This window comes from Symphalangus syndactylus, chromosome 8 (genome assembly GCF_028878055.3).
Source record: "Symphalangus syndactylus isolate Jambi chromosome 8, NHGRI_mSymSyn1-v2.1_pri, whole genome shotgun sequence".
In the NCBI taxonomy this organism is placed as follows: domain Eukaryota; kingdom Metazoa; phylum Chordata; class Mammalia; order Primates; family Hylobatidae; genus Symphalangus; species Symphalangus syndactylus.
This window is the reverse complement of record NC_072430.2, coordinates 134081814-134093946: the sequence shown is the minus strand read 5'-3', so window position 1 is coordinate 134093946 and position 12133 is coordinate 134081814. Positions and strand designations below refer to the sequence as shown.

At 39.5% G+C, this 12133-nt stretch overlaps 1 protein-coding gene across 2 annotated transcripts in view; it reads left to right on the top strand.

Moving 5' to 3' along the window:
* DNER (delta/notch like EGF repeat containing) overlaps positions 1 to 12133 on the top strand; it is a 357090-nt gene that overhangs the window by 321110 nt on the left and 23847 nt on the right. For both annotated transcript variants that reach the window (XM_055290869.2, XM_055290868.2), the window contains one exon: positions 4919 to 5050. In XM_055290869.2, the coding sequence (XP_055146844.1) occupies positions 4919 to 5050 (132 nt within the window). The remainder of the gene's footprint in view (positions 1 to 4918; positions 5051 to 12133) is intronic.

The following is a 12133-nucleotide window of genomic DNA, read 5'->3' as shown; positions in this document are numbered from 1 at the left end:
AGTACAGTGGCGTGATCTTGGCTCATTGCAACTTCTGCATCCCTGGTTCAAGATTCTCTTGCCTCAGCCTCCTGAGTAGTTGGGATTGCAGGCATGTGCCATCACACCTGGCTAATTTTTGTATTTTTAGTAGAGATGGGGTTTTGCCATGTTGCCCAGGCTAGTCTCGAACTCCTGACCTCAGGTGATCAGCCCACCTCAGACTCCCAGAGTGCTGGGATTACAGGTGTGAGTCACTAATCTACTATTAAGACCATTGAGTTCTAAAAACAATTTCAGATATTGTATTTTTCATATCTAAAAGTTCCACTGGTCTTGTTTTTTATTTTCCATGTTTCTGTTCATTGTTTTTTATATTTTATTTCACATTTTGAACAAATATTTTGTCTGCTAGCTTTCATCCATTGTTTCTGAATTTGTGTCTTTTGACTGATTTTCATACAATTATGGGTCACGTGGTCCTACTTTGTTGCATGTCTAATAATTTTTGTTTGAATGATGGTCATTGTGGATTAAGTTGTTGAGTGATTGGATTTTACTGTCTTTTTTTAAAAAAAGTAATGGACTTTTTTTGTTTCAGGTAAGTAACTTGCTGACCTAATTAATCCTTTCAAGGTTTGTTGTACCTTTTGGGGAGGTGAATGTAGAGTAGCCTTACTCTAGGGATAGTTGTGCCCCATTACTAAGGTGTGATCTTTTGTGGCTTCACTGACTGTACTGGGTAATCCATGAAATAGTTCCACTCTGGCTGTGCAAATCTGAATATTTCTCAGTCCTCTGTGAGTTTGGGAACTGCTCATCTGTCATTTTGTTTGCCAAGCTTCAAGTTACACACACACACACACATCTTCAGCAACCGCCCAAGGGATGCAGCAGATTTCTGGTGCTCAATTTCTGAGTGGTTCTATCTTGTGTTGTGGTCTTTCCTACAAATTACAGCTACCTTGGCCTCCACGCACTCTGATCTTTGTCTCCTCAAGCCAGTGAAACCACTGTGTTCTAAATTAATTCCAGGAAGAAAGCCAGAGTGATTGTGGTGCTCAGCTGTTTTATTTCCCTTCTTGCAGCAGTCACAGTCATGGACTTCCTGTTGTCCAATGTCTTCATAGTTTCTTTTTTTTTCATATATTTCATCTGGTTGTCTAGTTGTTTACAGTTGGAAGGCAAGACAGTTTCCAGTTATTCCATCATGATAAAAAAAGCTAGAAATAATTTTTAAAACTCACTTTATCTTGAATAAATTCTTAGTGAAGTACATGAAAGATTTATAGTCAAAGCACCCAGTCAGTGCCTGGCACATAGGAGGCATATATTTAATACTAGATATTATGATCATAGTAATTGTCATCAATATCTTTTAGTGGGGACTCTGTTAACCCAAGGATTTACTAACAGCGGTGACTTTGGATGGTTTTGTCTTTTTGCATTTCCTAATTTACCCAAGGAAAGCAAGCAGAATCAGTATGCTTGTAAATCTACATAAGTACTACCAAATGTGATACCCACTGTACTTACATATTGCCTCATAGAAGGTAGTACATTGAAAAAAATTTGGCTGGGCATGGTGGCTCATGCCTGTAATCCTAGCACTTTGGGAGGCTGAGGTGGGCAGATAACCTGAGGTCAGGAGTTCAAGATCAGTCTGGGCAACATGGTGAAACCCCGTCTCTACTAAAAATACAAAAAATTCACGGGGCATGGTGGCATACTCCTGTAATCCCAGCTACTGGGGAGGCTGAGGCAGGAGAATCGCTTGAACCTGGGAGGCAGAGGTTGCAGTGAGCTGAGATTGTGCCACTGCACTCAAGCCTGGGTGATAGAGTGAGATTTTTGTCTCAGAAAAAAAAAAAAAAGAAAAGAAAAAAGAAAAAATAATAAAAATAATTATAAAAGATTTAAAGTTCAGACCTTGATTGCTAGCCTTAGTCAAGTAGAAATTTCATTTTGTATTTTCTCAATAGATGTTATTCAAGAACAACAGTGATTTAAGAATAATTGTTGTTTTTGAACTCAAATTTAAAAAGAGTAAGTGAGCCAACTAAAAAGTCAATTGGCTCAGGGCAGCAAAAGCTTAAAGATTTATTAGTTAACTATTAGTAAAGAAAGATAATACTGTGTACCAAGAACTCTTATAATAAAATAAGTTAAAATGAATATTGATTGAGAATGGAATGTTGTGGTGTTGAACTGCATATACAAACATAATGCTGTTAATATGGGGAAATGTAAATGAAGCCAAACTTATTTTCTAAAATTCATAGTGCATCTTCAAACACTTTGCATAAGACTGATAGCAAAAAGCATGATCATTGTAAGGCAGAGAACAACAGTCATCCTTGGGTGTCTTCTGGTTGAAAATTCCCTTGAGGGGCTCCATCATTTGAGTCACCTCATACTCCTATTGCCAGCCAGCATAGAACACAGCAAAGGCCTCAAATTGAGAGCCAGTTGAGGAATAACTGATTCAACTAGATGCATAGGAGTGTTCATCTATAAAAGAGGCCATTAGAATAAACCCAAAGGTATTTGAGAACTGTGCATCACTCCAGGGTTCTGCCAGAGCACATATGTTGCAGAAATAGCTGTCAGCTAAGTGGGACCCTGACTGGCATAGGGTTTATTTCATTAATTTGAGTCATTTAATCCCCAGTGTAACTCTAAGAACATTATGGTGATGAAAACCAGAATGAGATAGGTTTGGCCCTAGTTGGATTTTAGATACTGTATTTGATAAATGTCTACGGAAAGAGTTCATCCTATTTTTTTCCCCACCATCTCCATTCTTACCAAATCCATCCAATCTAGTGGGTCCCAAGAACAGACAATTCTAGGGACCTTGGGCTTCTCCTGACTGTGTTAGAGCTCCTTAGTGATCCAAGATTTAATACATGCATGGGGTCTGCTCTGGCTCCTGAATGTGGCATTTGCCTTTTTGAAGAAGCTCTGGACTGGAGCAGGCCTGGATGGACTGAACTGATAGCCCTGAGACTGCATAGAGTTTAGGAAATGAAAAGCATATGTCATTGACATTGCACTTCATGAAGCAGAGTGAGGCTTTTGAGTTTTGCCAGACCATAGCAGTAGGGAAATATGGGCTGTTTCTGTAGCTATTCTTGTAAAGGTAACAGAGCATCTCATTTCAGAATTTGCAGTGTTCAGATTGCCAGCTAAAGAAAGCTATTGTTTAGTAAATATCTCCAATTATACTTATCTTCCTAGATGGTTGGAAAGTAGTACTGACATATATACTGGTTAAGGCCTTTGATTTCATCCTTTTAACATTTCTCAGCATGTTCTTGATTATATGTCTCTTCAACCAGTCTACCATGTAATGCCATTTGTAAGTTTAATCTATGACTATTTCTACTAAGAGTGGTTGCCCCATTAACGGAAAGACAACCTTTGAAATAGGCAATCAATTTCATGTTTTTTTCTATTGATGTGACAATATTTGTTGCAGGAAACAAATTCACGTATATATTACTGAATTATAAGCAACCTAGTAGTATCTAGAAGTTGTAAATGTTTTGTTCAACAGATTTTATTTAAAAATAAAATAGTAAGATGCCAGGTATAGAAACAGTGTGAGATGAAACAGACATGGAATATATTAGTGTGAGATTCCTCCTCTAAAATGGCCTGAGTGACATAAAGTGGTTTTATAAATGTGAGGTAAACCAATAGCAGATAGAAAAGCAATTTAATGCTAATTAAATGAGCCCAGAAGTAATCACTTGAGTGTACACTGAAACATTGCTTTTGAAAATGGACAAAAATATCTGATTTTGTCCATATGCCTTAGTCCATGACCATAGCCATGCTAGGAGTTTTGTTTTCTCATCACTTTCTGCATTTATCTAGGCAAAGGAGGGCTTATTTTGAAAATTTCTTTTTCTCGTTTTCAAACTTTTGAGAGAGGGAGTGCCTCAATTTGAAATATCCTCTTCTCTTCAGCTTTAATGAGATGCCTTTAAATTTAAGAGGTGTATGCATTTTGTATTGACTCATAATGATGGCTTTAAAATCACTTGAAGATGGCTTTGTTCTAAGGTGGTGTTTGAATCACTGTGACATTGGCTCTGGACCCTGGTTTGTAATTTCTATCAGGTTCTCTCTGAAGCACGCAAAGGTGTCCTGAAAAGTTGGGTCTAGCCAGGGTCAGGAGCTGAAGATCACATTCTTCCTTATGGGAGAATGACAGACAGCTTCCCTTGGGCCACCATTTCTCAGAAAATATTAGGTCAGATTTAGACTAACTCCAGACTTCACAAGTTCTCTCCCTAGGTGGGCCTGATGCTCTTCCTGAGCACGTCAGGTCCCCCAGCTTCAAGCAGAATCACATCCAGGGATTTGGAAAGTGGAGTAACCCCTCCTAATTGGCTCAGGCTGGGTGCACAGCTATGTCCTAGAACTATCCAGAGAAGAGTCAAATGTCCACTCTCAAACACTCAAATACTTGGCTACAGAATAATCATAAACTGTGAGTTTTCAGCTTTCTGGAGTTTCAGAAAAATAAATAACGAGATTCAGCTGATGAAATCCAAAATAAAATAGACTTCTTTAATAAAATCAAGACCCCAACTTCACTTTTTCTGATCAACCTGGAAAGATTTATTCAGACATGGGAATCAACGTCACTTAACTAGCTAAATGAAGCTAGTTAACTAGTTAGGCAGACTAAAGGAAAGATTCTTTTTACCAGTGCTATATATATATATTTTTTTCCTTTTTAGTTTTACTGAAGTAAAAGATCCCTTGTCTGGAATTTTCTGAGAGTTCTGCACTTTATACAAACAGCAGGTTGAGCTCTATTGCTAAAGGTTATGACCCCTAGCCTTGGATCTTTATTTTTTGGCCAGAAAAATGACAGGAACCATGGGTGCAGCGGTTTCACCACGGCTTTTTCTTACCTCCCTAGGTGAAGAGTGCGACATTGACATAAATGAATGTGACAGTAACCCCTGCCACCATGGTGGGAGCTGCCTGGACCAGCCCAATGGTTATACCTGCCACTGCCCACATGGTTGGGTGGGAGCAAACTGTGAGATCCGTAAGTATTTCTGCAGCTCAGCCACTGTTATTTAACATTTATAGCTGTTACTTAAGCATTTTCCTTCATCAAGAAGATGCCGACTGTGACCAGAAAGCCCCCGAGTCACTGGCAGATGAGGCAGTGAGTCCCAGAGGGACAACCGGAGCTACACTTGCCCCATTTTGGTGCTCAATACCCAGTTTAGCACGTTTGCCCCCTGCATTCTGCTGCCCCCACTCCTTCCTGAGTCTGAAGCCAGCCTTTCCCTAGGATGAGAATTTTCAGACGTCAGCCAGAGTTCACTGCTACTCATGCAGCCAAAAATGTGCTGAACAGAAAAGCATTAGAATCATATCAAAAAAAATAGAGTCTTTGTGTTGAAAATAAAAAAAAAAACCGCACACACACACACACACACACAGAATGTAAATTACCTTTTTATTTATGTGTTCAAGTGTCTTCAAATGTATTAAGTTCCATCTATTGCCTGGAGAAAAGTTCAGTGAAGACAAGCTTAAAAGAAAAGCTGAAAAACATTTTGGGCTGCTTAAAGCTGAGTGATCTCTTAGGGTGAACTAATAGAAGTTTGATAAATGTCTTAATCAAGATTTTATACCTTAAAACAATGTAGCTACTAGGATTGAAGTGAAAAATGAGAACTAACGTGGAATCAAGCTTGCTTGCCCTTCCTTCCTTCCTTCCTTCCTTCCTTCCTTCCTTCCTTCCTTCCTTCCTTCCTTCCCTCCCTCCCTCCCTCCCTCTTTCTTTCTTTCTTTCTTTCTTTCTTTCTTTCTTTCTTTCTTTCTTTCTTTCTTTCTTTCTTTCTCTTTCTTTCTTTCTTTCTTTCTTTCTTTCTTTCTTCTTTCTTTCTTTCTTTCTTTCTTTCTTTCTTTCTTTCTTTCTCTCTCTCTCTCTCTTTCTTTTTCTTTCTATTATACTTTAAGTTCTGGGATACATGTGCAGAACGCACAGGTTTGTTACATAGGTATACACTTGCCATGGTGGTTTTCTGCACCCATCAACCTGTCATCTACATTACATATTTCTCCTAATGCTATCCCTCCCCTAGCTTCCTACCACCTGACAGGCCCCAGTGTGTGATGTTCCCCTCCCTGTGTCCATGTGTTCTCATTGTTCAGCTCCCACTTATGAGTGAGAACATGTGGTGTTTGGTTTTTTGTTCCTGTGTTAGTTTGCTGAGAATAATGGTTTCCAGCTTCATCCATGTCTCTGCTAAGGACATGAATTCATCCATTTTTATGGCTGCATAGTATTCCATGGTGTATATGTGCCACATTTTCTTAATCCAGTCTATCATTGATGGGCATTCGGGTTGGTTCCAAGTCTTTGCTGTTGTGAACAATGCTGCAATAAACATACGTGTGCATGTGTCTTTATAGTAGAATGATTTATAATCCTTTGGGTATATACCCAGTAATGGGATTGCTGGGTCAAATGGTATTTCTGGTTCTAGATCCTTGAGGAATCACCACACTGTCTTCCACAATGGTTGAACTAATTTACATTCCCACCAAGAGTAAAAAAGCGTTCCTATTTCTCCACATCCTCTCCAGCATCTGTTGTTTCCTGACTTTTTAATAATTGCCATTCTAACTGGCGTGAGATGGTATCTCATTGTGGTTTTGATTTGCATTTCTCTAATGCCCAGTGATGATGAGCTTTTTTTTCATATTTTTGTTGGCTGCATAAATGTCTTCTTTTGAGAGGTATCTGTTCATACCTTTTGCCCACTTTTTGATGGGGTTGTTTTTTTTTCTTGTAAATTTGTTTAAGTTCCTTGTATATTCTGGATATTAGCCCTTTTTCAGATGGATAGACTGCAAAAATTTTCTCCCATTCTGTAGGTTGTCTGTTCACTATGATGATCGTTTCTTTTGCTGTCCAGAAGCTCCTTAGTTTATTTAATTAGATCTCATTTGTCAATTTTGGCTTTTGCTGCCATTGCTTTTGGTGTTTTAGTCATGAAGTCTTTGCCCATGCTTATGTCCTGAATGGTATTGCCTAGGTTTTCTTCTAGGGTTTTTATAGTTTTAGGTCTTACGTGTAAGTCTTTTATCCATCTTGAGTTAATTTTTGTATAAGGTGTAAGGAAGGGGTCCAGTTTCAGTTTTCTGCATATGGCTAGCCAGTTTTCCCAACACCATTTATTACATAGGGAATCCTTTCACCAATGCTTGTTTTTATCAGGTTTATCAAAGATCAGATTGTTGTAGATATGTGGCATTATTTCTGAGGCCTCTGTTCTTTTCCATTACTCTATATATCTGTTTTGGTACCAGCACCATGCTGTTTTGGTTACTGTAGCCTTGTAGTATAGTCTGAAGTCAGGTATTGTGATGCCTCCAGCTTTGTTCTTGTTGCTTAGAGTTTTCTTGACTATATGGGCTTTTTTTTGGTTCTATATGAAATTTAAAGTAGTTTTTTCTAATTCTGTGAAGAAAGTCAATGGTAGCTTGGTGGGGATAGCATTGAACATATAAATTACTTTGGGCAGTATGGCCATTTTCATGATATTGATTCTTCCTATCCATGAGCATGAAATGTTTTTTGTATTTGTTTGTGTCTTCTCTTATTTCCTTGAGCAGTGGTTTGTAGTTCTCCTTGAGAGGTCCTTCACATCCCTTGTAAGTTGTATTCTTATGTATTTTATTCTCTGTCACAATTGTGAATGAGAGTTCACTTATGATTTGGCTCTCTGTTTGTCTATTATTGATGTATAGGAAAGTTTGTGATTTTTGCACATTGATTTTGTATCCTGAGACTTTGCTGAAGTTGCTTATCAGCTTAAGGACATTTTGAGCTGAGACAATGGGGTTTTCTAAATATACAATCATGTCATCTGCAAACAGAGACAATTTTACTTCCTCTCTTCCTATTTGAATATCCTTTATTTCTTTCCCTTGCCTGATTGACCTGGCCAGAACTTCCAATACTGTGTTGAATAGGAGTGGTGAGAGAAGGCATCCTTGTCTTGTTCCAGTTTTCAAAAGGAATGCTTCTAGCTTTTGCCCATTCAGTATGATACTGGCTGTGGGTTTGTCATAAATAGCTCTTATTATTTTGAGATACGTTCTGTCAATACCTAGTTTATTGAGAGTTTTTAGCATGAAGGGGTGTTAAACTTTATTGGAGGCCTTTTCTGTGTCTATTGAGATAATCATGTGGTTTTTATCATTGGTTGTGTTTATGTGATGGATTACGTTTATTGATTTGCATATATCAAACCCTTGCATCCTAGGGATGAAGCCAACTTGATTGTGGTGGATGAGCTTTTTTTTTTTTTTTTTTTAGATGGGGTCTCGCTCTGTCGCCGAGACTGGAGTGCAGTGGTGGATAAGCTTTTTGAGGTGCTACTGGATTCGGTGTGCCAGTATTTTATTGAGGATTTTTGCATCAATGTTTACCAGGGATATTGGCCTGAAATTTTCTTTTTTTGTTGCATCTCTGCCAGGTTTTGGTATCAGGATGATGCTGGCCTCATAAAATGAGTTAGGAAGGAGTCTCTCTTTTCTGTTGTTTGGAATAGTTTCAGAAGGAATGGTACCAGCTCCTCTTTGTACCTCTGATAAAATTTGGCTGTGAATCCACCTGGTCCTGGGCTTTTTTTGGTTGGTAGGCTATTAATTACTGCCTCAATTTCAGAACTTGTTATTGGTCTATTCTGGGATTCAACTTGTTTCTGGTTTAGTCTTGGGAGGGTGTATGTGTCCAGGAATTTATCTGTTTCTTCTAGATTTTCTAGTTTATTTGCATAGAGGTGTTTATAGTATTCTCTGATGGTAGTTTGTATTTCTATCGGATCAGTGGTGATATCTGCTTCATCAATTTTTATTGTGTCTATTTGATTCTTCTCTCTTTTCTTCTTTATTAGTCTGGCTAGTGGTCTATCTATTTTGTAAATCTTTTCAAAAAACCAGCTCCTGGATTCCTTGATTTTTTGAAGGGTTTTTCTTGTCTCTCTCTCCTTCAGTTCTGCTCTGATCTTAGTTATTTCTTGTCTTCTGCTAGCTTTTGAATTTGTTTGCTCTTGCTTCTCTAGTTCTTTTAATTGTGATGTTAGGGTATCGATTTTAGATCTTTCCTACTTTCTCCTGTGGGGATTTAGTGCTATAAATTTCCCTCTAAACACTGCTTTAGCTGTATCCCAGAGATTCTGGTACATTGTGTCTTTGTTCTCATTGATTTCAAATAACTTATTTATTTCTGCATTAATTTCATTATTTACCCAGTAGTCATTCAGGAGCAGGTTGTTCGGTTTCCATGTAGTTGTGCAGTTTTGAGTGAGTTTCTTAATCCTGAGTTCTAATTTGATGGCGCTGTGGTCTGAGAGACTGTTTGTTATGATTTCCATTCTTTTGTATGTGCTGAGGAGTGTTTTACTTCCATTTATGTGGTCAATTTTAGAATAAGTGCAAAGTGGTGCTGAGAAGAATGTATATTCTGTTGATTTGGAGTGGAGAGTTCTGTAGATGTCTATTAGGTCTGCTTGGTCCAGAGCTGAGTTCAAGTCCTGAATATTCTTGTTAATCTTCTGTCTCGTGGATCTGTCTAATATTGACAGTAGGGTGTTAAAGTCTCCCACTATTATTGTGTGGGAGTCTAATTCTCTTTGTAGGTCTCTAAGAACTTGCTTTATGAATCTGAGTGCTCCTTTATTGGGTGCATATATATTTAATACAGTTAGCTCTTCTTGTTGCATTGATCCCTTCACCATTATGTAATGCCCTTCTTTGTCTCTTTTGATCTTTGTTGGTTTAAAGTCTGTTTTATTAGAGACTAGGATTGAAATCCCTCCGTTTTTTGCTTTCCATTTGCTTGGCAAATATTCCTCCATCCCTTTATTTTGAGCCTATGTGTGTCTTTGCACGTGAGATGGGTCTCCTGGATACAGCACACCGATGGGTCTTGACTCTATCCAATTTGCCAGTGTGTGTCTTTTAACTGGGGCATTTAGCCCATTTACATTTAAGGTTAGTATGTTATGTTTGAATTTGCTCCTGTCATTATGATGCTAGCTGGTTATTTTGCCTGTTAGTTGATGCAGTTTTTTCATAGTGTCAATTGTCTTTACAATTTGGTATGTTTTTGCAGTGGCTGGTACTGGTTTTTCCTTTCCATATTTAGTGCTTCCTTCAGGAGCTCTTGTAAGGCAGGCCTGGTGGTAGCAAAATCTGTCAGCATTTGCTTGTCTGTGAAGTATTTTATTTCTCCTTCACTTATGAAACTTAGGTTGGCCGGATATGAAATTCTGGGTTGCAAATTCTTTTCTTTCAGAATGTTGAATATTGGCCCCCACTCTCTTCTGGCTTGTAGGGTTTCTGCAGAGAGATCCGCTGTTAGTCTGATGGGCTTCCTTTTGTGGGTAACTCGATCTTTCTTTCTGGCTGCCTTAACATTTTTCCTTCATTTCAACCTTGGTGAATCTGATGATTATATGTCTTGGGGTTGCTCTTCTCGAGGAGTATCTTCGTGGTGTTCTCTGTATTTTCTGAATTATGTCAGCCTGTCTTGCTAGGTTGGGGAAGTTCTCCTTGATAATATCCTAAAAAGTGTTTTCCAACTTGGTTCCATTCTGCCCATCACTTTCAGGTACACCAATCAAACAGGTTTGATCTTTTCACATAGTCCCATATTTCTTGGAGGCGTTGTTCATTCCTTTTCATTCTTTTTTTCTCTAATCTTGTCTTCATGCTTTATTTCATTAAGTTGGTCTTCAGTCTCTTATATCCTTTCTTCTGCTTGATCTATTTGGCTGTTGATAATTGTGTATGCTTCACAAAATTCTCTTGCTGTATTTTTCAGCTCCATCAGGTCATTTATGTTCTTCTCTAAACTGGTTATTCTAGTTAGCAATTCATCTAACCTTTTTTCAAGTTTCTTAGCTTCCTTGCATTGGGTTAGAACATGCTCCTTTAGCTCAGAGGAGTTTGTTATTACCCACCTTCTGAAACCTACTTCTGTCAATTCGTCAAACTCATTCTCTGTCCAGTTTTGTTCCCTCACTGGTAAGAAGTTGTGATCCTTTGGAGGAGAAGAGGCATTCTGGTTTTTGGAATTTTCAGCCTTTTTGTGCTGGTTTTTCCTCATCTTCGTGGATTTATCTACCTTTGGTCTTTGATGTTGGTGACCTTCGGATGGGGTTTCTGTGTGGACATCCTTTTTGTTGATGTTGATGCTATTCCTTTCTGTTTGTTAGTTTTCCTTCTAACAATCAGACCCCTCTGCTGTGGGTTTGCTGGAGTTTGCTGGAGGTCCAGTCCAGACCATTTGCCTGGGTATCACCAGTGGAGGCTGTGGAACAGCAAAGATGTCTGCCTGTTCCTTCCTCTGGAAGCTTCTTCCCAGAGGGTCACCTGCCAGATGCCAGCCGGAGTTCTCCTATATGAGGTGGCTGTTGACCCCTGCTGGGAGGTGTCTCTCTGTCAGGAGGCACCCACTTGAGGAGGCAGCCTGTCCCTTAACAGAGCTCAAGTGCTGTGCTGGGAGATCCACTGCTCTCTTCAGAGCTGGCAGGCAGGAACATTTAAGTCTGCTGAAGCTGCACCCACAGGTGCTCTGTCCCAGGGTGATGGGAGTTTTATCTGTAAGCTCCTTACTGAGGCTGCTGCTTTTCTTTCAGAGATGCCCTGCACAGAGAGGAGGAATCTAGAGAGGCAGTCTGGTTATAGTGGCTTTGCAGTGCTGCGGTGGACTCCATCCAATCCGAACTTCCTGGCAGCTTTGTTTACATTGTGAGGGGAAAAACACCTACTCAAGCCTCAGTAATGGTGGACGCCCCTCCCCCCACCAAGCTTCAGTGTCCCAGGTGGACTTCAGACTGCTGTGCTGGTAGCGAGAATTTCAAGCCAGTGGATCTTAGTTTGCTGGGCTCCGTGGGAGTGGGATCTGCTGAGCTAGACCACTTGGCTCCCTGGTTTCAGCCCCCTTTCCAGGGGAGTGAACAGTTCTGTCTCACTGGTGTTCCAGGAGCCACTGGGGTATGAAAAAAAAGTACTCCTGCAGCTAGCTCGGTGTCTGCCCAAATGGCTGCCCAGTTTTGTGCTTGAAACCCCCGGCCCTGGTGGCATAGGTACCCGAGGG